Source organism: Apium graveolens, chromosome 4 (assembly GCF_009905375.1).
Source record: "Apium graveolens cultivar Ventura chromosome 4, ASM990537v1, whole genome shotgun sequence".
Lineage (NCBI taxonomy): Eukaryota > Viridiplantae > Streptophyta > Magnoliopsida > Apiales > Apiaceae > Apium > Apium graveolens.
Window position 1 is genome coordinate 278469483 of NC_133650.1, and position 24576 is coordinate 278494058.

Below are 24576 nucleotides of genomic sequence, written 5' to 3' on the forward strand. Positions count from 1 at the left end.
GAAGAACTCAACCTCGGGAAGCACAGTAAGATGCATCTTATTCTTCTTGACATATTACCAACAGCTGACATCGATCACACTCCAAAAGAACTGATGCACATCCTTAAACAATGTAGGCCAGAAAATCTCGTTTGAGGGATATGAGCTGCTGTCTTTTCTCCACCAGAGTGTCCTCCATAAATAGTCGAATGACAATATCGTAAGATACCCTCCATTTTGCTGTACGAAATACATCTCCTGATGATTTGGTCAGCTCCTTGACGAAATAAAATGGCTCATCCCATATGTACCACTTCACATCATGAAGAAACTTCTTCCTTTGAGCAGAAGTTAAGTCCGGGGGCATAATATTGCTCACAAGGTAGTTCACAATGTCTGCGAACCACGATTCTTCTTCTTGCACCCCAAACAACCACTCATCGGGAAAAGACTCATTTATCAAGGTCTTGTCATGTGAAGATGTACTTGGATCTTCTAAACGAGAGAGAGATGGTCATCAACTTGATTCTCAGTACCTTTTCTATCCTTAATCTCCAACTCAAAATCTTGAAGTAAAAGAACCAATCGAATCAATCTAGGCTTCGAGTCCTTCTTCAAGACAAGATAGCAAATTGCAGCGTGATCAGTGAAAACTGTCACCTTTGTCCCAAGCAAATAAGATCGAAAATTCTCAAAACCGTAGACAATGGCTAAGAGTTCCTTCTCAGCAGTTGTATAGTTCAGTTGAGCATCATTGAAGGTCTTACTAGCATAGTAGACCACATGAAATATATTGTTATTCCTTTTCCCAAGAACCGCTCCAACTGCATAGTCACTCGCATCGTACATCATTTCAAAAGGCTTATTCCAATCAGGTGCAGTTATAACAGGTGCCGTGATCAAGCTCATTTTTAGGCTCTCAAAAGCAGCTCAACACTCATTATCAAACTTGAAAGGGACATCTTTCTCCAATAAATTGCAAAATGGTTTAGAGGTTTTAGAGAAGTCCTTAATGAACCGCCTATAGAAGCCCGCATGACCAAGGAAACTGTGGATCCCCTTAATAGAAATTGGTGGAGGAAGGTTTTCAATGAACCCCACCTGGGCTTTGTCCACTTCAAGACCTTTACTAGAGACCTTGTGCCCAAGAATGATGCCCTGTTGCACCATAAAGTGACATTTCTCCCAGTTGAGAACCAGATTGGTCTCAACACAACTTTAAGAACTGCGCCAAGATCTTGCAAGCACTCGTCGAAAGAATCTCCAAACACATTAAAATCATCCATGACTCCTCCATATTCTGACCAATCTGTCAGAGAAGATAGCCATCATGCATCTCTGAAATGTGGCAGGTGCACTACATAATCTAAAAAAACTCTTATGAAGGCAAAAGTACCAAACACGATAAGTGAAGGTAGTCTTTTCCTGATCTTCTGGAGCAATGCATATCTGATATACCCCGAATAACCATCCAGAAGACAATAGTATTCATGCCCAGCCAACCTGTCAAGCATCTGATCAATAAAAGGAAGAGGGAAGTGATACTTCCCATGGCCTTGTTCAGCTTCCTGTAATCCATGCACACTCTCCACCCCGTAATTGTTCGAGTAGGAATGAGCTCATTCTTCTCATTAGCAACCACTATGATACCCTCATTTCTTTGGCACACACTGAACTAGGCTCACCCAAGAACTGTCAGAAATAGGATAAATGATGCCTGCATCTAGCCACTTAAGAATTTCCTTCTTCACAACCTCTTTCATGATCGGATTTAGCCTTCTTTATTGCTCAACAGTCGGCTTGCTTAATTCCTCTATTAGAATTTTATGCATGCAATAAGAAGGGCTGATTCCTTTAATATCTGCTATAGTCCATCCAATTACAAACTTGAACTCTCTCAGAATTCTTAAGAGCTTTTCCTCATCACTACCTGAAAGGTCATATGCAATAATAACAGGCATAGTAGATGCATCACCTAAAAAAGCAACCTCAAGTGTTCAGGGAAAAGGTTTAACCTCGAGTGTAGGAGCTTCCTCAATAGATGGCTTGAGACTCCCCTCAGCATTTTTGAGTTCTGACATACCAAGAGATTCAAAAGGCATATCCAGCCTTCGCTTCCATGGAGAAGCATTCAAATACTACAACTGCTCATCACCTTCATCATCTTCACTATCTGAATTCCCCATCAAGGCTTTCTTTAAGGAATCAAACCTTAGCATTTGATCAAGCTCTGAAGTAATCACAGAATAACCAATTTCACTTTTAAGTACTCCTCATTATCAGTAGGGAATTCATGGCATTAAAACATTAAAAGTCACATCCTGATCCAGTACTCGCAAAGTGAACTCACTCCTCTGCACATCAATCAAGGTTCGACCAGTAGCCAAGGATGGTCTTCCAAAGATTATGGGATTCTTTTCATCCTCTTTGAAATCAAGAATTACAAAGTCAGCAGAAAAGATGAGTTTGTCCACCTTGACCAAGACATCCTCCACAATGCCTCGTGGAATATGTAATAGAACGATCAGCCAACTGCAAGGACATATATGTATGCTTTAGATCAGGTAAATCCAACTTCTTGAAGATAAACAAGGGCATCAGATTGATGTTAGCTCCCAAATCACATAAACACTTGTCAAACTACAACTTTCCGATGGTGCAAGAAATAGTGAAGCTTCCAGGATCTTTAAGCTTCGGAGGCAAATTCTGTTACGGCACAGCACTGCATTCCTCCGTAAGAGCAACAGTCTCTAAGTCATCAAGCTTCACTTTCCTTGAGAGAATACCTTTCATAAACTTCGCATAACTAGGTATCTGTTCAAGAGCTTCATCGAAATGTATGTTGATATGAAGTTTCTTGACACCTCCAGGAACTTAGCAAATTTCTTATCCAACTTTTGCTTCTGCAGCCTCTTAGGAAAAGGATGTGGAGGATAGACCTGTTTCTCCCTTATATTACCCTCCGGGAGAAGTGTGTTCCAAACTTTTCTTCCTTGTTTCCACTTCTGCTTCCTTATGCACATCTCTTCAGCCACAACTTCATTTTCTGGAACTAGAGAGTTTTTGGGGTTTGCAACCTTCTCAGATCTTATATAATTGCCTTTTACCTGTTCTTTTGCTTTCTTCTTGCCTGGAACTTCTGTGTCACTAGGGAGGGCTCCAAGTTGTCGATTCAGTAAGGCATTGGCAATCTGCCCAATTGATTCTCCAAGGTCTTAATAGAAACCGCATAGCTCTTGCACATGAGCCTCAATTCCTCCAATTCAGATTTTTCATTAGATTGTTGAAGTTGGAGTTGTTGTCTTTGTGTATCCTGTGGTTGTTGAAAACCAGGAGGGTTAAATTGCTTTGCTGCATACTGCTGATAAGGTTGTTGCACCGCATTCTGATTGTTGCTCTAGCTGAAGTAGGATGATTGTGGTTGTTGGGATGATAAGTGGCTGAAACTGGTTGCTGCGACCTCTGAAAGTTGCTCGTGAACTGAGCTGATTCACTAGATATAGCACACTGCTCCGTCTCATGCGCACCAGCACAAAGCTCATAGACACTTATAATCTGATTAAACCCCATAAGTAGCCAAAGAATCCACTTTCATCGTTAAAGCCTTAAGCTGAGCAGTTATAGCAGTAGCTGCATCCACCTCCAGCATTCCTGCTATCTTGCCTTGAGGTAGTCTCTGCGAAGGGTTATGGTATTCATTAGCAGCCATCAGTTCAATCAACTCATAAGCTTCATCATAGCTCTTCGCCCATAAGGCTCCACCTGATGCTGCATCAAGCATGGGCTAGACTGTGCTCTCAAGCTATTATAAAAAAAAGTTGATAATCATCCAGTCAGGCATCCCATGATGAGGACACTTTCTAAGGCATCTCCTTATAATGATCCCAAGTTTCATATAAAGACTCTCCCGATTGCTGCGCAAACTGAGTAAGAGCGTTTCTGATTGCAGCTGTCTTTGTCATAGGGAAGAATTTAGTAAGAAATTTTTGAGCAAGATCTTTCCAAGTAGTAATAGAGCCTGGTGGTAGAGAATGCAACCAACACTTAGCTTTATCCCTCAGACAGAATGGGAAAAGTCTCAGCTTAACAACATCTTCAGAAACATTGTTGAATTTGAAAGTGTCGAAGATCTTGATGAAATCTCTAATATGCATGTTGGGATCTTCCGTTGGAGAACCCCCAAACTGGACTGAGTTCTGCACCATCTGAATCGTGCTAGCCTTGATTTCAAAAGTATTAGCCGCGATGGCTGGTCTGACAATGCTAGACTAAATATCATTGATCTTCAGTTGAGGGTAATTCATCGAAGCCTTAGGATTCGCTGCTGGTTCACCCATTGCAATATCATCTTCTTTCTCAACTTTCTCAACTTTTTTAAAAACTTCTTCTACTTCAAATTCTTCCTCTGCTTTATCCAGTGTTATCTTTCGAGATCGAGAACGCGTTAGCATAAACGCTCCCTAGAGTACCTGAAATACCAACAAACAAACAATTATGTAAAATATCCGAGTCGGTGAACTTTAGCGACCACTAATGTCAAGCACATAAACTAAAAATTAACACCGAGTCCCCGACAACGGCGCCAAAAACTTGTTAGGGACAAAAATACATGCAAAATTACACGCAAGTATACGTGTTCGCAAGTAATATAGAATTCTTCTAGTTCGTTCCCACGGAGACTGGTTTAGGTTAACTTCAATCTATGCACTTATGCAACAATGATATGGCTATCGTTCAATGCTACGACAAATAACAAATTGGTTTTGACTAAACTAAGAAATTATACTAAATAACATTAACTAGGAGAATTGAGGTTAAATTACTTATATGACACAAACATGGGATTCTAACTTCATTAAACACTTCATTCAAAGTCAGTGTTCTTAACCTTATTATGCAATGGTGTTGACAACTAATCAGATAACACGAAACTAGTAAACGCCAAATTTTATGTACGAATACCCTACTACTAGACATCCACAAAAGAGATAGAAGCTGAATAGATACCAATATATCGAGACTCTATATGTCTATAGAATTTGACAAACATAAGGTTTAATGCGCAAGTTATCTATCGTGATTACATAGGGCAAGTAAGATGGCTAAAATTACCTAAGAATCATGCATAACAAATACATGAACCCTATGCTAGCATGGCAAGTTCTAACCTCTATATTCATTATCTCTTCAATAGAGATTAACACGCTATCTTATAAGTTTGCGACCCTCATAAGACTAATAAGCACAACCTATACTAGGTTATCATACAATTACCATGCACTAAGATATCAAAACAAATTAACTATAGAAATCCATAAGTAAATCCGTTAGAACCCCGGGATAACGATTAGTTCATAACCGAACTCATCATCGCCGCGGGTTCCGATGAAAGCATGGTATATAAACTAAGTCTTCATAAACTGAATAAATAATCAAAGCATGTTAACATGAATTCTAGGTTCAACAAAAAAAACAAGCATCCAAGATTATAACTTAAGCAAAGAATCACAAGTAAAAACTAGTTCTTCTTCTCCTTTGTTGAATTTGTGCTCCTAGGTCTTCTCGCCGTTATCTTCTTGCTCTCTGTTATGAAAAATGTCTTTAAAAGGTCTTTATATAGCATCCCAAATTGACCAGAAGTCCAGCAGATCAATATTCTGTTAGTAACAAGATTCCGGAAAATTGACATAGCGCAGCCACCCTGGGATTCGGCGCGGCCGCTCGGAGTATGGCGCGACCGCTCCCAAGTGTAGCGCGACCGCGCTGAGATTCTGGAAAATTTATTTCTTCTTATTTTCTTTCCTTCAACCGCTGGTCTCTTCGCGCATTTGGCCGAGGCTCCATCCTAACACATTTTCAAGCATAAAGCATGCAAGATATAGTCCTTCTTCCTAATTATGCCCTGAAATGCAAACACTACAAAAACACATCAATACACAAATAAATTGAGTACAAAACACCAATTCGAGCCTTTATGAAGCATTCTAAGTGGATATAAATGCCACTTAACAAAATTCTATATTTTTTTTATATAAAACACAACATTTTCTAATGAAACAAATGACTAATATCATTGTTGTATGAACCAATTGTCACTCAATTATCCTACCTTTTAATAGAAGAACACCATATTTGAAATCATACAATCACAAGATTCCATACTTGATTCTATGAAAACATACTTACATAATAAAAGCAGTCGTTTGTCTTCCATTATCGTCCTAATTTAATGTCCATGTCATTCATTCATATACTGTTTAAAAACATTTATATTACCTGATACTATTTCATCTCTTTGAATGGTGAGGTTTAAGTCTGTATAAAACACACTGGTTTATTCATGCAGTGGCATTTACTATCAGTAGTTTAAATGTTTGGGTATCATTCAGATAGCTACTGACATGTCTTTTGATTGGTGATTATGAGAGTTCAGATTTCAAGCTTAAAGCCTTAAACAACGGATAAGCTTCTCTTTCGTGAGGGAGTCAATCATGATTCTTATTTAACAATAAATCTCTATAGCATGTTCAGGCAAGCAATAATCGACGCATTCTATCTCGTATAAGAAAATCCAACTTAACCAATATTAGTTCAGATAACTATAATAATTCTTCTAGCAAACAATTCCAAATTAACATAACAATCCATTCATAAGACAAAACCTCTTTTTAAGTTATATCGTTAAAACAGTTCATTGCTCTGGTAACACCCAATACTATTCATATTTGTTTATAATAGTTTAGGTTTGTTCATAACAATTCAAGGAATCTCATCTCAGTTCATGTTAGTTCGTAATAATTCTTTTTTGGTGTTGATAGTTGAGGGTAGTCCATAACAATATACCAATTTAGTTCTTAATGACCGTAAAAGTTCATAACATTTACTAGTTCAGAAATCAACTTCAAAATCAGAGAAACTTCATTTTCAAAACATGTTTAACCATATCGTTCTGCTTCCGTAAATCTTGTTCTGCATAACCAATTCACACCTTACTATATTATAAGAACATATCCTTTTTGGTAACTATAGATTACTATAACCAACGAATTCAGGATCAAGTAAGCTACATTTTATAAAGTAAATTGAGACAATTGCATGACTACTTATGTTCTTCTTAAGCTTAAAAACTTTAGAAAATAATCGCGACTGTTATCAAATCTACATAAACCCCATGCACTCTGATCAATTTGTCATAATTTGATGATTGTATCTCATTACCATTCTACATTCAGTCCCTTTTAACAAATGACTACTGCTATCCTGGTTGTGTTTTTATTTGATTGATTTTGCAAATATCAGTCTCATATTAGCTTATACATTAATTATCCAGATTCAAAAGCAACTACTAGCAATCTTGCCTCTTGTCAAATACTTTGTGTCATCATCTTCATTGTTTCGATACAACTAATTTATATCTCAGTATATATTGTTTACAAAACCAAACTACATCAATTTCTTAATACCAAGGAGTACTTGTATACAACCTTGTACCCAAATAACGAATGATGTATATTTATCATCTTAAAAAATAATTTAAAGGTCCAAACAATTCTTCCAATAAGCTAAAACTCTGTCAAAATTTCTTATCATCACTTCTGTAAGTACCACTTTACCCCAGTAATGGCAGTAAATCATTTGAAAACCACCTTATACAGAAATAAAGCATCATTATATTATTATCATCATAACCTAGGTATCATTACCGCTAAATACATATTATCATACTAGCTCAAACCATAAAAAAATTGAATAACCATACATGTTAGGCCCGTAATCAACTGTAGATGGGGTGTGAATACAATTAATGCAATCAATTCGACAGATCTTCAACATAATCAACAGTTTTTGTATTAACAAATAAAAACGGATTACAAACGTACTCTCTCAAAAGGATGAACAAATATCCTTGAGAGCTTCTAGGTTGTGCAAATGATATAACAATGTTCACAATGCTTATAACATTAACCTAATCTGTGCTTTATATAGAGCACAACTACACAATGTATAAGGAATCCTATTCTATTAACAACAAGGAAATATATTATAATGCTTCTGAGATAAAGTCCTTCACCGCCTTCAATTCCTGCTTTCCTTCTTCTCTTTGAATATCTACTGAAATGACAAGTTCTGATGACATCATCTGCTGATCATCAAATACTGATATAAGTACCGATGACGTCACTCTTCAGTAAATGCTAATATAAGTCATGATATGAACTTCTGATAATTTCTGCTGATATCATCAATTATACAATCTCCCCCAACTTGTGCATTATGGAAATATGTACAAGTTCCAATTAATGATGTCTAAACTACCTAAATGCAGAAATCAAGTAATCATATTCATTCTTACTTCAGTGAATATCAAACTTTACTCTTCATTCTGAACTCTAACACAGTCTGGAAAATCTTCAAAAAACTTCCTCAACAGATTCTTTTCCATTACATCCAAATATTATTGCATCCTTTGTTTGTTTTCCCTCAGTTCATCTATTAATTCATCATTCTGATAGATGGCAGCCCTGAGATTATGTAACTTTAAATTTCCAAGAGATAGATCATCCAGGTCCAAAAACCCAATTTTATTTCCATCAGGATTAAATGTTAAAACTTTAGTCCCTAGACTCATTTCTATCTTGGCTCCTCCAATAGGCATATCAACAACATATTCAGATTGATCAATGTACTTTGGAATGTAGTTTGATTTGTAAGGCATTCCTCTCTGCTTTAACTGTATCAGGTTCTTTATGAATGCAGACCATCTGGCAGTTACATAATTAGTTACCTTGAGAATTGTAGAAATAAGTTCCAATTCCTGCCATGGTTTTTCTCTTAACTGTTCTTGATTCAACCTTAAGCTTCTCCCAGACTCCAGAAAATAGATTATTTTATCTTTAGCATGATCAATAATAATTTGCACTGATATGATCTTCTGTAAGTCTTCAAGCATTACATTGTCTCCAATTTCTGTCAAATAAGAATGCTTCCTTAGAGTCAAAGCATCTCCTACAAATGGATTATCAACATTTAATCTTCCAAGACCACTTGTGATTCCAAGTTGTCTAGATTGAGAACTTCCACTATAAATCTTCTTTAATATTTCAGAAGAATCTCTTCTAGGTGTTAGTTTCTTGCTTCCCCATAGTAGCTTCTTCTTTTCTTCAAAAGTAAGTTCTGGCTTATCAGAGACTATGATTTCAAAATCAGGATTTGATAAATCTGCTTGAATCTGTCAGAGGTTAAATTCAATTTATCAGCCCATTCAGCTCCATAAATCTTTCTTCTTTGGTGAGCTTGGCTGATTACTTCTTCTTCAGTAATTTCATCAGTATCAAAAGATTAGGCAATTTTATAGATCAGATCTATCATTATTTGTGATTTAGTTGCTTTAAATACTAATTTCTTCTTTGCAATAGCTTTGGCTTTAGGCTTTGAAATCTTTGACTTCTCTCATATCTTTTCTTTTTCTTTAAGCGTCCTGTCAGCAATTAAGATATCTTGAGATTTGAAAGATCTTTCATCCTCTGCCTGACTTACTTCCCTTATAACTACATATCTATTTGGTCTGTTAGAAGGATCATCTTCATAAATACTTGTGTTAGATATATTTGATAATGTCATGGCTAATATGTTTTATGTTTAGATTTCAGATCTTATTTGAACAGGACAAATCAGTACTTAACTGATCAGTACTTAACTGATCAGTACTTATACTGGACATCAGGACTTAAGAGATATCAGTACTTATGTCATCAGGAGATAAGCATCAGGAGATAGATATCAGAACTTAAGTGCTGAAGGACGACCAGATAAGGACAGCAGCTGATTAAAGTTAAGAAGATCAAGATAAACATAAGAAGAGATATGCATGAAGAAGGAATTCCATAAAAATGGAATACTTGGAAGAAAAGATATCTGATTGATATATATTAGGAAGCAGAATTATATTCCATATCAATTAGCGATTATCTTGTAACTGTGTAACATATAAACACAGACATAGGGTTTACACTATAAGTGTTATCATAATCGAGAATATTATTAACTTAACCCTAGCAGCTCTCGTGATATTTTGTTCATCACTGAGAGATAACAGTTCCAGATTGTAACAGAGTTTATTGTTTCAATAAATTTGTTTTCTGTTATTTAAGTTCTTGAAGTTCGATTTGATTGTAATAAACACTGTATTCACCCCCTCTACAGTGATAGTGTGACCTAACAATTGGTATCAGAGCCTTCTGTAAACACACATACAGTTAAAGATCCAAACACAATCATGTCTGACACAGAAACTCCAACTAAGCCTACCAAAATTGAGGAATCATCAAAGACATCAATTCAGAGTCGATATGAGACTATTAGAGTTCCCATATTGAGACCATCTGAATATCCCATATGGAAGGTAAGGATGACCATGTTTCTGGAAGCAACAGATCCAGAATATCTTGATAGAATCAAGGAAGGGCCTCACAAACCTACCAAGCTCGCTGTTGTAGTTGCAGGTGAAGCAGCAATGACTGTACCAAAGGAAAAGAGTGATTACACTGCTGAAAATATATCATCTATTGCTAAGGATGCCAAGGTACGACACTTACTGCATAGTGCCATTGATAATGTAATGTCAAACAGGGTAATAAACTGCAAGACTGCCAAGGAGATATGGGATGCACTGGAGACAAGGTGTCAAGGAACTGAAACAGTTAAGAAAAACAGGAAGACAATACTCACTCAAGAGTATGAACATTTTGACTCAAAATCTAATGAGTCATTGAATGATTTATATGATAGATTTGTCAAACTTTTGAATGATTTGTCATTGGTTGATAAAGAGTATGATCTTGAAGATACCAACCTAAAATTCCTGTTAGCTCTTCCTGAATGCTGGGATTTGAAGGCAACAACAATAAGAGACAACTACAATCTTGATGAAACAACTCTTGATGAAATCTATGGAATGCTCAAGACTCATGAACTTGAGATGGAACAAAGAAGCAAGAGGAAAGGAGGAAAGTCAAGGACAGTTGCTCTCAAGGCTGAAGAGGAATCCCCCAAAACACCTTCCTCAAAGAAAGACAAGGGTAAAGCTCTTTTCATAAAGTCTGATACTGAGTCATCAAGTTCTGAGAGTGATGATGACTCAGATTCTGAAAGCTTGCCTGAGACTGATGCTGATGAGGAGATGATGAAGCTGTGTGCTCTTATGGTGAAAGGAATCACAAAGATTGCATACAGGAAGTTCAGAAAGGGAAAGAAGTTTTCCAGGAAAGGCATAAGTTCTGATAAGAAGAATTTCAGAAGATCTGAAGGAAGAGGAGGAAAGTCTGACAGAGGAGATTACACCAATGTTAAATGTTATAATTGTGGTGAGAAAGGCCACATATCTCCTGATTGCAAGAAGACCAAGAGTGACAAAGGCAAAGCTCTTGTCACAAAGCAGAAAAGCTGGACAGACACCTCAGACTCTGAAAGTGAGGAGAACTATGCATTGATGGCAAATGCTGATAAATCAAGTTCTGAGAGCAGTTCTGAAGCTGCTGAAACAAAGGTACCTCAGACTACTTATGCTTTTCATACTGATGATATTAATGAGTTGAGAAGATATCTTAAAACCATGTTTGTTAGTTATAGAGATCAAACTTTAACATGTAAAAGATTAACTTCTGAAAATCTTGCTTTTAGGAAAAGAAACGATTTCTTAGAAAAAGAGTTAGTCATGTTCCATCAAACTCAGAAGGATAGAGATGATGCTTTTTATGTTAGGGATGAAGTGCTAAAAATGAATGAATCTCTAAAAACTGAGTTAGAAAAGGAGAGAGATTATTAGGACTTGGACTAACTCTGGCAAAACAACTCAAAATTTGCTGAGCAGTGGAAACTGGAAAGAGGGCTTAGGTTATGGAGAAAATAAAAATGAAAAAGGAACTGTAGAAATTAAGCCTGTTGATAAGCAAAAGCTGAAGTTAAAACCTGTTAAGTTTGTAACTGAAAAATCTGAAAATGAGAAATCAGAAGTTAAAAAGGAATTAGCTTCTGACAAACTAAAACAGGAAAAGACAGCTGAAGTTAACATAGGCTTAATGACAAAGAAGCAGCTTAAGCATAAGCTGAAAGATGTTAAGAATGCAAACAAGGTAAAATCACCTAGGAAAAACAGGAATGGAAAGGAAGGTGTGAATAAAAGCAATAACTATAAATCTGTTCCTGATGCTCCTAGGAAAGCATGTCATAACTGTGGAAGTTCTAACCATCTGGCTTCTTTTTGCAGGAAGAATAAGAATATTAACTCCTTATCTTCAAAATCAGGAGTTAAGAGTCAATCTGTTAGATACAAACCACAAAATCCTTGTTTTCATTGTGGTAGTTTATGGCATTCCATTTATACTTGTAAGGAATATCATAGTTTGTACTATGATTATTATCAAATAAAACCTTCTTTAAAGAAAGTTTCTGTTGTTCCTTCTAGTGTAAGTTCTGATTCAAAGTCTGGTAGTATAAGTTCTGATAAGAAAACTGTTAACATAAAATCTGATGCTAAATCCGCTGCAAATGTTAACAAACCTAAAAAGGCCAAAGGATCCAAGCAAGTCTGGGTCCTTAAAACTAATAATTAGTGGTCTTTTTGATTGCAGGGCAACAGGAAAAATATTTTAGTTCTGGACAGTGGATGTTCAGGACATATGACTGGAAATAAGGCCCTGCTATCAGACTTTGTGGAGAAAGCTGGCCCAAGTGTTTCTTATGGAGATGGCAACATTGGAAAAACCTTGGGATATAGCAATATCAATCTTGGGAATGTCATCATTAAAGATGTAGCTCTGGTCTCAGGACTTAAACACAACTTACTGAGTATAAGTCAAATTTGTGACAGAGGTTATCATGTTGATTTCTTTGCAGAACATTGTGAAATAGTTAGTAAATTGAAAGGAAAAGTTGTTCTGAAGGGATTCAGGCGTGGTAACATTTATGAAGCTAAGCTTTCAACAAGTTCTGATGGTTCTGCAATCTGTTTGATAAGTAGAGCCTCAATTGAAGAAAGCTGGAATTGGCACAAGAAACTCTCTCATTTAAACTTCAACAAGATAAATGAACTGATCAAGAAAGATCTTGTGAGAGGACTGCCAAAATCAGTGTTTGCTCCTGATGGTCTTTGTGACTCATGTCAGAAGGCCAAACAAAGAAAATCTTCATTCAAGAGCAAGACTGAATCATCAATTCTTGAGCCTTATTATCAACTTCATGTTGATCTATTTGGTCCAGTGAATGTCATGTCTATTGCAAAGAAGAAATATGCATTGGTCATAGTAGATGAGTTCACCAGATACACATGGGTGTATTTTTTGCACACAAAAAGTGAAACTGCATCTATCCTGATTGATCATGTCAAACATCTGGATAAATTGATCAAAGATTCTGTGAAAATTTTGAGGAGTGATAATGGCACTGAATTCAAGAATCTGATAATGGAAGAGTTCTGCAAAAATCATGGAATAAAGCAGGAATTTTCTGCTCCTGGAACTCCACAGCAAAATGGAGTTGTTGAAAGGAAGAATAGAACTCTCATTGAAGCTGCACGAACAATGCTTGAAGAAGCAAAGCTTCCAACCTATTTCTGGGCTGAAGCTGTGCAGACTGCTTGTTTTACTCAAAATGCAACACTCATTAACAAGCAAGGAAAAACACCATATGAGATGGTGAAGAACAAGAAGCCAAATCTGAAATACTTTCATGTATTTGGATGTAAGTGTTTTGTTCTCAAGACTCATCCTGAACAGCTATCCAAGTTTGATCTAAAAGCTGATGAGGGAATCTTTGTTGGATATCCACTTTCCACAAAAGCCTTCAGAGTCTATAATTTGAGAACAAAAGTGGTCATGGAATCTATCAATGTCTCTTTTGATGACAAGAAGATCACTGGACTTGAAGATTGCATTGATCATGATCAGCTGAGATTTGAAAATGAAGATTCATATTCTGATACCTTAAGTCCTGACAGTCTAAGTCCTGATACTGTAAACTCTGATAGATTAAACTCTGATGTTATTGAAACTGTGGTGACTACGTCAAAGGAAGATGCACCAATGCAGGGGGAGCATACTCAAGATATAATCACATATCAAGAAGCATCAGAACACACAACTGGCTCTTCAAGTTCTAATTCGTCAAGTTCTGATAAGCCAATTACTGACAGCGCTGAAAATCTAAATGCTGAAGGATCCAACTCAGAGAGCATAGTTTCAGGGGGAGCATCAGAAAATGAAAACGAAGACAGCATGAATCATGGGGGAGCATCCAGTTCTAGAGAAAACCTTCCATCTGCAAGGAAGTGGACAAAATCACATACACCTGATTTGATAATTGGAAATCCTGATGCAGGTGTCAGAACTAGAACAGGTACTTCTAATGAATGTCTTTACAATTCTTTTCTCTCTCAGTCTGAGCCAAAGAAAGTGGAAGAAGCTCTTCAAGATGCTGATTGGGTGCAAGCAATGCAGGAAGAGTTAAATGAATTTGAAAGAAACAAAGTCTGGACCTTAGTGCCAAGACCTAAGAATAGATCTGTTGTTGGTACAAAATGGGTATTCAGAAATAAAACTGATAGTGATGGCATAATTACAAGGAACAAGGCAAGGCTGGTTGCAAAAGGATATTCTCAACAGGAAAGAATTGACTATGATGAAACATTTGCACCAGTTGCTAGGTTAGAAGCCATAAGGATATTCATGGCATATGCTGCTCACAAAAAGTTTACTGTCTTTCAAATGGATGTGAAAAGTGCTTTTCTCAATGGAAAATTGGAGGAGGAAGTATATGTTGAACAACCTCCAGGCTTTGTAGATTCCAAACATTCAGATTATGTCTACAGGCTTGATAAAGCACTTTATGGACTTAAGCAAGCTCCTAGAGCATGGTATGAGACTTTAGTTCAGTTTCTTTTGGAAAGTGGATTCAACAGAGGAACTATTGACAAAACACTGTTCTATCTCAACCATGGCAAGGACTTACTTTTGGTCCAGATTTATGTTGATGATATCATTTTTGGGTCTCCAAATGACAAACTTTGCAAAAAGTTTGCCAAACTAATGCAGTCAAGATATCAGATGAGTATGATGGGAGAACTTAGTTATTTTCTGGGCCTTCAAGTCAAGCAGAGTGAAGAAGGCACTTTTATTTGTCAATCTAAGTACACCAGAAACTTGCTGAAGAAATTTGGAAAGCAAGACTGTTCAAGTGCATCCACTCCCATGGCCACTGCAACAAAACTGGATAAGGATACTGGTAATTCAGTAGATATTACTGATTACAGAGGTATGATTGGCTCACTTCTCTATCTAACTGCTAGTAGACCAGATATCATGTTTGCTACCTGTCTTTGTGCAAGATTTCAAGCAGATCCAAGAGAACCTCACTTAACAGCTGTAAAAAGAATCTTTAAGTATCTTAAAGGAACAGCTGATCTAGGACTATGTTATCCTAGAGAATCAGATTTTCAATTAATAGGTTACTCAGATGCAGATTTTGCAGGTTGCAAAATAGACAGGAAAAGCACAAGTGGAAGCTGCCAATTTCTTGGAGGCAGATTGATTTCTTGGTATAGCAAGAAACAAAAGTCAATGTCCACATCAACTGCAGAAGCAGAGTATATTGCTGCAGGAAGCTGTTGTGCACAGATTCTTTGGATGAAGAATCAGTTACTGGATTATGGGTTAACATATTTCAAAATTCCTATTTACTGTGATAATCAAAGTGCTATTGCTATGACAGGTAATCCAGTTCAACACTCTATGACAAAGCACATCAGCATCAGGTACCATTTCATCAGGGAACATGTGGATGAAGGTACAGTGGAATTGCATTTTGTTCCCACAGATCAACAAGTAGCAGATATCTTCACAAAACCACTGTGTGAAGCTACCTTTACAAGATTGGTAAATGAACTTGGAATGATTTCAGGTTCTTTCTCTAAATCTGCTTAAACTTGTTCTATGTTATCAGACTTTATGATCAGTATTTACAGAATTAATCTCGTTGTGTATTCTGTGCTTAATTGATAAATGTTTTTAAGTACTGACTGTTGTCTGATATATATCTCTTAACTCTAATAAGTGATATATCTGTTTAAGTAATCATTCAATCCTATGAGGATAATTGTGTTAGATACTGACCTACTAGTCTTCAATAAACAAATGATCCCATGAAAGAAGTAATTATTTCTGTGGAAATCTAATGACACAAGTAAATTCTGATACTTGAGCTTAGTTTAGTTTACTTTATTCATCTTATTACTAAGTCACAAATTAGAATAAATGCTACTCATCTGTTAAGTTCTGATTCTAGTAAAACTGCTGAATGTACTAAGTGCTGATAAACCTCACTTATCAAAAGAAGAAGAAAAAAATAATCAAAGAAGAATATCAGGTACTCCTTTGAGATCTAGAGTAAAAATGTGAATGGGACGACCCAAGTGCATAGCTGGTATTAAGTAAATATGCATTAGAAAAGCAAAATATTTTCTTGGTGACTTTTCACACTCTATGATTACTGGAGAAATACTCTGATAATAGCATAAATTCTGATAAGCAGTCATAACTCACTTACACTGAGAAGCCACTGTAAAATAGAATTTAAAAAGATGCATAAAATTAGCACAAAAACAGTTGAGGTGGACTCATGCATGAACTCATTTATCAGTAGGTTTCAGGATAATGACAGCTCTTTAGCAAAATTTTAATTATGACTTATTTCTAAGATGTACAGAAGTAAATCAGACTTTACTCTTTATTAGTTATATGTTCTGATGATTAAGTTCTGAAGACTATAACTCAGAACTTGTATGAAAACTTACTAAGATAGATATTCCTTGTTCGAGTTAAGACATTATGTTCTGATGACTGTTAAGTTCTGGTATAGGTCTAAGTTCTGATTTTTCAGTCTAATCCTTTACTTGACTTATCTGTGAGTAAAATTTGGTACCAGTCTCAGATTACTTTAGGATATGTTGAAGTGGAAGATTAATAGTCTATGGTTAGGACTAATGGCACTCGTCCTTGAACAATTCACTCTTGTTACATGTGCACATTCCTTTTCCAATGACTGTTATTCTTTTTCAAGTCTAGGGAGACGAGGTAGACTTAACTATATCTGTCAGCAATTAAATATCTTCGCGTCTCCTGGCATTCTCTTGCCTATATAAAAAGCCACTTCACATTACCCTTTCCATCCATTTTTCTCACAATCTTAACTTCATATTCTTTTTCAAAAACATCATGGTCCGATTCAACATGTTTTTGAATTACCAAAATTTTCATATGGAGCTAAGCTGCGCCGACTGGCAGCAGGAGTGGCATGTAACTGCCATTCCTGAAGAGATATGGGGCTCTGTCCCACAGGCGGTGCTGAACCGACTTCTGTTCTTCGAGATGGATTACCAGCTTCATCTTGATCGATTGGAGGAGGAAAGGCGGGAAGCTATCCGTCAGCAAGAGCGAATCATTCGACTCGCTATCTTGTTTGTCGAAGATAGGAAGAGGAAGATGACTTAATCTCGTCTTCTTCTTGTTCTTCTTCATCCTCAGCTTTATCAGGCTTCTTAGCTAGGACTAAGGCTGTTGATGTTAGATTTAGAAGCTTAGGACAAGATTGTAAAAGTTCTGATGTAATTTCAATTTCATCAAATGTATTATTTTGATATATTAATGGAATTTGTTTTTATCTTATGATCTTGTCTCTGAGAAATTTTGATACGCATTGATAAATCCTGATAAATATTCTGATGATCGTCTAAATTGTGTCTGACTTTAAGTTCTGATAATGTTTTATCAGTACTTACTTAACTGATTGATATTACTCATTCTCACACACAGTTTTTTTTCAGAATATTGATATTGCAGAGTAAAATATTTGAATTAGTGGGAACGGTTTTAATTTTAAATTAAACTGATTCACCTTGATTAATGGAATCTAGGTAAGTGGAACGGTTTTTCCTTGAAAAACTGCAAGTGGGTGGTAATTATTCCTTATTTACCGTGCCCATTACTTTTTGCCTTCTCTATGTATAACAGTTGTTAAGGTATTTACCACTACTTTTAAATGTATGTCTGTCATGTGTCCTCAACGGTTACTTTTTGTGTATAAGTAAAAGAGAGTAAAGATTGTCAAATCTTTTATTTACCTTTATATTTTATCTCTCTTTACTTTTCAACTCTCTCATCTACTGACGATTTTCTTTTAAGAGGCATTTTCTCAAACACATTACAGGTTACCGATTTCTTTTCAAACATAATGGCACCCAAGGACATTCTCTTTGATGGAGCAAAGTTTGTTCCTAATAACTTCTCTGCGATACTCAACACTACAGAGGCACCCTCTGAACTTCATTTCATTCAGGACTTTCTCACTAGTTCTGATATTGGGTTTGCTCTAACTGAGCCTACATCCATTTCTGGAGTTCAAGTACTGGAGTTTTGGAGGAGTGGAGTATATGACAATGGTGGTGCTCAAGGGTCCCCAAGTATAATATTTTCATCAGGGGAAGATGAGTATGTTGTGACTTTGTCTACAGTTAGACAGGCATTACATCTACCTGAGGACTGTGTTTATTCTACTGTTGATGACTCAGTTCTTCAAAACATGATGGTTAGTCTGGGCTATGAAGGAACATTGACCAAGCTTGGACAGTTGAAGAGATCTTCCATAAGGAGGGAATGGAGTTTCTTATTTGATTGCATTACTAAAGCTTTCGCCAACAAATGTTCAAATTTTGATGCAATTCCCATATTCAGCCAACAAATCGGGTATGCACTTCTAAATCACACTGATTTTGATTATGCACGAGCAGTCTTAGGTTTTATTGGGGATAGGATGACAGAAGATCGCAATACTGTATATTTTGCAAGATTTTGTCAGCTTATTTATAGTTTTTGTTGTAATCAGCCCCAAAATTTTGGTGATCTAATTCCATCTTTCAGAATAGCTAAGAGAGCTTTTACTGATTTATTATCTTCTGATAATAAAAAGGCTGTGTTAAGACCCCTCTTAATACCTTTATCTGTCAAACAAGCCTTAATCACCTATAATCCTGTGAAGTACACTGCACTTTATCCTGATGTTCAAACATCAGAACCTGGTTCATCAGCACCTACCACCTCTACTCAGCCACCTCAAACCTCTCAACCATCTCTCAGAACATATCTCAAGTCCTATGTGAAGCCTACATCTTCTAAGTCAAAGAGAACAAAGACTATTTCTCAAACACCTCAGAAGAAGAGGAGGATTACTTTGAGAGATGAATCAGATTCTGCGGAACAGATTCTTTCTTCAGAACCTGTTGTAAATGAAGCTGAGAAAGCAACTTCTCAGAAGGATTCTGATATAAGGGGTTCTAAGCTTCTCAAAAGGCTTAGACGAATGACTGTTCCTGAAACTCCAAAAGAATCCAAATCAAACAAGAAATACAAGAAACAGAGGGCACAAAGGCCAGTTTCAGCTGATGAGGAGGAAGCAGCTAAGGAAGGGGATCAGGAATCTCTGATCTCACAAGAAAAAGAATTTGATCCAGTTACTTCTTCTCCATCCACTCCAACTCAGGAAACAGTATCTGACAAGGCTAATTCCCCTTCTGTGTCTCTTGGTAATCAAGGCACAAGTGCTGATAATGCTGATCAGCACTTAGGTGTGCCTGGAGTAATTCTCTTAGAAGCTCCAACAGCAACAAATCTTTTGCTAACACCTGTTACTGATGCTATTCAAACTCCGGAATTATCTAAGTCACCTTCTCTGCATCTAGACACTGATGATCAGACTTTAGGTGAGCATCAGGATATGGCTGTTGATCAGAACTTAGCATCAGATCAGCAATTAGAGGATGCTGAAGTCTCCATTGCTACTCACACTGCTATTATATCAGATGATACTGATTCTATAAGTTCTGATGCTGCACATGCTGGAGATACTGGTGATGCTGCTCCAACTGCAGATACTGATGCAGCAGGTCCTTCAGGACATATTCCTCTTTATAAGTCTGAACAAGTAAAGAAGTTTGTTACAGAGGAACCACCAGTGCCTTGGAGTGAAACTCCTGCAGGTCAGGAGTGGACTAAGGAATGGAACTCAGTTTCATGTATTCCATCTGCGTTACATCTTACTGAGCACTTGACTAAAGCTGATGAAATGTTAAATTCTGATGATTTCAAAACCCAGCTTCGTGTCACTGCATTGAGTACTAAACATCTCCAAGGTCTTCATTCAACTACTCATGCAGACATACACCAGATTCAGGAGAACTTAATCAAGCAGGAACAAGTTTGGAAACTTGATAAGAAAAAGTTCTTTCAACCTTCTATTGACAGAATTGCTTATATTGAGAAGACTCAAGATCGTCAACAAGCACAGATTGATCAAATTCTGCAAAATCAAGCTTCTCAGCAATTACAATTGACTGAAATCCAATCTTCAGTGGAATTGCTTATCTCTCTTCTACTTCCTGCTGATGCCAAAAAGGGGGAGAAAGTAATTAAGTCCAAATGCAAGGATGACAAGACACTGAAAGGAAAGGATGATGAAAAAGATGACCAAGGAAACTCTGGAATGGGTGGAGGTCATAGTCAAGGTAAAAAATTCTCATCAAGAAATGCTGAAATTGCAAGTCACAGGATAAGTTCTGATACTGGGAAGAAATTAAGTTCTGATACTGGTAAAAGAATAAATTCTGATGAACTTCTAGATCTTGATGAAGAAATGTCATGTTTGTTGAAGAATTATCTCAGAACAACTCCTGACATCAGAGAGATCAGAAAATGATGAAGCCAAGTCGAAGATCTACAACTGCTTAAATTCTGATGTGTATACAGACTAAAGTTGTTATCAGAAGTTGAATTGGTAAAAGCTTTAAGGACTGTAAGTTGTAGTTATCTTGTCTAATTCTCATGCATTTGTACTTAATGTTTTTGACATCATCAATTATCCGTTAAACTTGTATATTTTGCTAATTTACAAGTTGGGGGAGATTGTTAGATATATTTGATAATGTCATGGCTAATATGTTTTATGTTTAGATTTCAGATCTTATTTGAACAGGACAAATCAGTACTTAACTGATCAGTACTTATACTGGACATCAGGACTTAAGAGATATCAGTACTTATGTCATCAGGAGATAAGCATCAGGAGATAGATATCAGAACTTAAGTGCTGAAGGACGATCAGATAAGGACAGCAGCTGATTAAAGTTAAGAAGATCAAGATAAACATAAGAAGAGATATGCATGAAGAAGGAATTCCATAAAAAATGGAATACTTGGAAGAAAAGATATCTGATTGATATATATTAGGAAGCAGAATTATATTCCATATCAATTAGCGATTATCTTGTAACTGTGTAATATATAAACACAGACATAGGGTTTACACTATAAGTGTTATCATAATCGAGAATATTATTAACTTAACCCTAGCAGCTCTCGTGATATTTTGTTCATCACTGAGAGATAACAGTTCCAGATTGTAACAGAGTTTATTGTTTCAATAAAATTTGTTTTCTGTTATTTAAGTTCTTGAAGTTCGATTTGATTATAATAAACACTGTATTCACCCCCTCTACAGTGATAGTGTGACCTAACACTTTCTTTCCTACTTGCATTAGTAGTGGTACATTGGTGTTTGGGATCCCTCCATTATCTACCCCTATGATATCTATCCCTATGATCGGTTACACTAGTGGCTTGTGCATAATGTGCTTGTGCTTTGAAAACAACTTTATTAAATTTTAAGTGCTACTAGTGGTGCTCCCGAGTATTCTAATTGCTTTCTAGCACCGGTTACTACCGGCCTACATTACTACCAAATATTCATACATACGATCAACAAACTAAGTGTTGGGCAGACTACGGAAATAACTCGGGTTAGGATGCACCTTATTTTGGGGGCTACTATGTATTTTGAATTATGTATTTTCATGCATACTCTGACTCATTGAGGGCCAAAACTGAAATTACCGGGGTGAATTTGAAAGAATTTTTTTAAAAAAAAAAACTTAAAAGGTCCGGATGTACAACCAGCAAACTTTAACAGCCAGAATCTTATTAATAAAATAGTTCAATCCCAGCATAGCAAACACCACAACTCACCATAGACGGTCAAAAGAGCTAGCAACTTTAATACATTAGTTGTAATCGTCTGACTCAAATACTCTCATTCTAACCGATGTGGAATATTACAATTAACCCGTAAAATGTGTTGGAAAGAGGTTTCAATTGGATAATATATAATACGGATGCTAAATAAAGGATTAGTACTACCTTCATAAGGAGATTGAGAGGGACCAAGGATCATAACATTGAAATATCTCATGTTTTCTTCTGAAGGTGAAGCACTTATTCCTGGAGCTATAGTTCATAAGAGTAAACAAATTATAATATCACCTTATTAAAAGCAAACCCAAATGCACAAATACAACCAAAAATCACCGATCTCAATATTATATTTTAATTTAAGAAAGGAAGTGAATTACCTGGCTCACTGAGAAGCCTCTGTGTTTCCTAAGGCGTTAGAAACATGAAAATGAGCTCAATCAAACATACAAATATGTGTGTGTAAAATTGTGTAAAGATGAATGTGGGGGATGTTGTACCTTGATTATTCTACGAGGTAAATTAGTGTTGGCCATTTCTTAAGCAAGTCAAACCAGAAGACAAAGTTTAAGAAACAAGAGACGGATGAGTTGAATTACAGACAGCGAATCTCAAGCCTAATTTAGATGTCTGTCTCAACTCTCAGCCATTTTGAGGCAAGATTCAATTATTACTTAGTTATCTAACTTTTTAAATTAATTAGAATAATTTAAAATATGAAATCATTTAATCAGGTATTATATCTAATATTATATGTTTGGTTGAGTGGTGTAATAAATATTTTTAATTTATAATATATTAGGTCAATAATTTTAATTTAATTTAATATATTAATTTTATTATTATTATAATATTTTTAAGGTTCATAGATTTTTTTAGTATTAAATATTTATATTTAATTGCTTAAATAAAAATTAAAATAGTGAAATAAAAGTTGATAACCATATCCCTCCCTCATTCCCACCTCTCTACTTGGGAATTAAAAACCCATATTTTGGGGCTACTTGGGTATGAACAACTCATATTTTGGATTTTGGGGCTACTTGGGTATGAACAACTCATATTTTGGGGGTTTGAGAAATAGGCATGAAATTTTATTTTTCTGAACCAAACGTCAAGTATGAGGTTAGAATGGATGGAACCCATACCTGATTCCAGAATATGATGAACCAAACGACTCCTGAAGGGGCATATGTTTCTTATATTGTGGAGTGTTATAAATAACTAGCATAACAATTTGTGTGAGCTGCGGTTATTGTTTATTTTATTTTTTACACCATACAATAATATTTATAAAATTTTGATCATTTTTATTGATAAATATTGTATAACATCTAAATTATATTAAATACAAGTTGAACGTTTAATAATATGTATGATTTTCATATAAGATATCAATAACGTACACAACGTTTCTAATATCGCTCATTAATCAAATTACATATTTTTATTATTTGTAGCGTCTAGTTTGTATTTACTAATACAAGCACGATAGTTAATGTACATTTAAAAGGAAAAGATTTGAAGTTAATCGATAAAATGGTGTTAGTATGTTCATAAAAAGTAAACTAAGAATTAACATAAATGTTTACTGCAAAGTCAAGTAAAATTTTTAAATTTTGGTTAAAGAAACCATTAGTAATGAGCTATATTATTATTAAAGTCATTACTAATTTACAACTACCTTGCTTAAATTAAAAAGAATTGTAATGCATAACTAAATTCGCCAATACCTGCAATCATAATATTCAATAAAGCAGAATTTACACTACCGTTAATATAAAATTATTTGTTATGAAGAATGTTATTTTTTTTATTCAACGTTTATATTGATTTTATATAATTGTTTATGTTGATTTTATGTTATTGCTAATATCTTAATTCATTATTCTCTTCTAGTGTATCAATAAATCTGAATACAATATTAGCACTGAATCTATTAAAATTAGTAAAGATATAGTCATACATATATGTAAATTATTGTTTGTTGTATTTTCGAGTAAATAATGTTCGTCTCGTTTATTTATAGGTTAGATATATTAGTTGTGTATATGTCTAATCGTTAGCTAATAAATTAATCAAATAACATGCGTTTATAATTATTCAAAAATTATAATTATCTAATAAATTAGTTGCAATTATTTATACATTGTAGTCGTAATAATACTGACAATCAATCAATATGTATTTTTACTCAAAGCATCAATCATGGATGTGGCATAAAAATAATTCATATATCGTAAAAACTAACTACTGATATTCGCAAGTCTTGTTCAAGAATTCGAAGATAAATTTGTACTATATCGACATTCGGATCATTTTTAATTTTCTTTCGTTTATGATTCTAATCTTTCTTTTTACAATAACTTGATAACATTATATATTATTTTTCTACAATTAAATAATTGTTATTCCCGAGGAACTAACAATGAGATTTACAGAAGGGGGGTTGAATGTAAATCTCAAAACTTTT

The 24576-nt window shown here is 35.5% G+C and overlaps 1 protein-coding gene and 1 non-coding gene across 2 annotated transcripts in view; one reads left to right on the forward strand and one right to left on the reverse strand.

Moving 5' to 3' along the window:
* The window catches only part of LOC141721055 (ubiquitin-conjugating enzyme E2 36-like), a 29459-nt gene extending 6699 nt beyond the window's left edge, over positions 1–22760 (reverse strand). Inside the window, exons 1-3 of the mRNA XM_074523792.1 lie at positions 22604–22760; positions 22484–22511; positions 22272–22358 (exon numbers count right to left, since the gene is read on the reverse strand). Of these exons, the coding sequence (XP_074379893.1) occupies positions 22272–22358; positions 22484–22511; positions 22604–22639 (151 nt within the window). The 5' untranslated portion in view covers positions 22640–22760. The remainder of the gene's footprint in view (positions 1–22271; positions 22359–22483; positions 22512–22603) is intronic.
* On the forward strand, positions 3819–3926 carry LOC141722516 (small nucleolar RNA R71). Its single transcript, XR_012575533.1, has one exon. It is a non-coding gene; the product is annotated as a small nucleolar RNA R71 (small nucleolar RNA).
* Positions 22761–24576: the final 1816 nt, after the last annotated feature.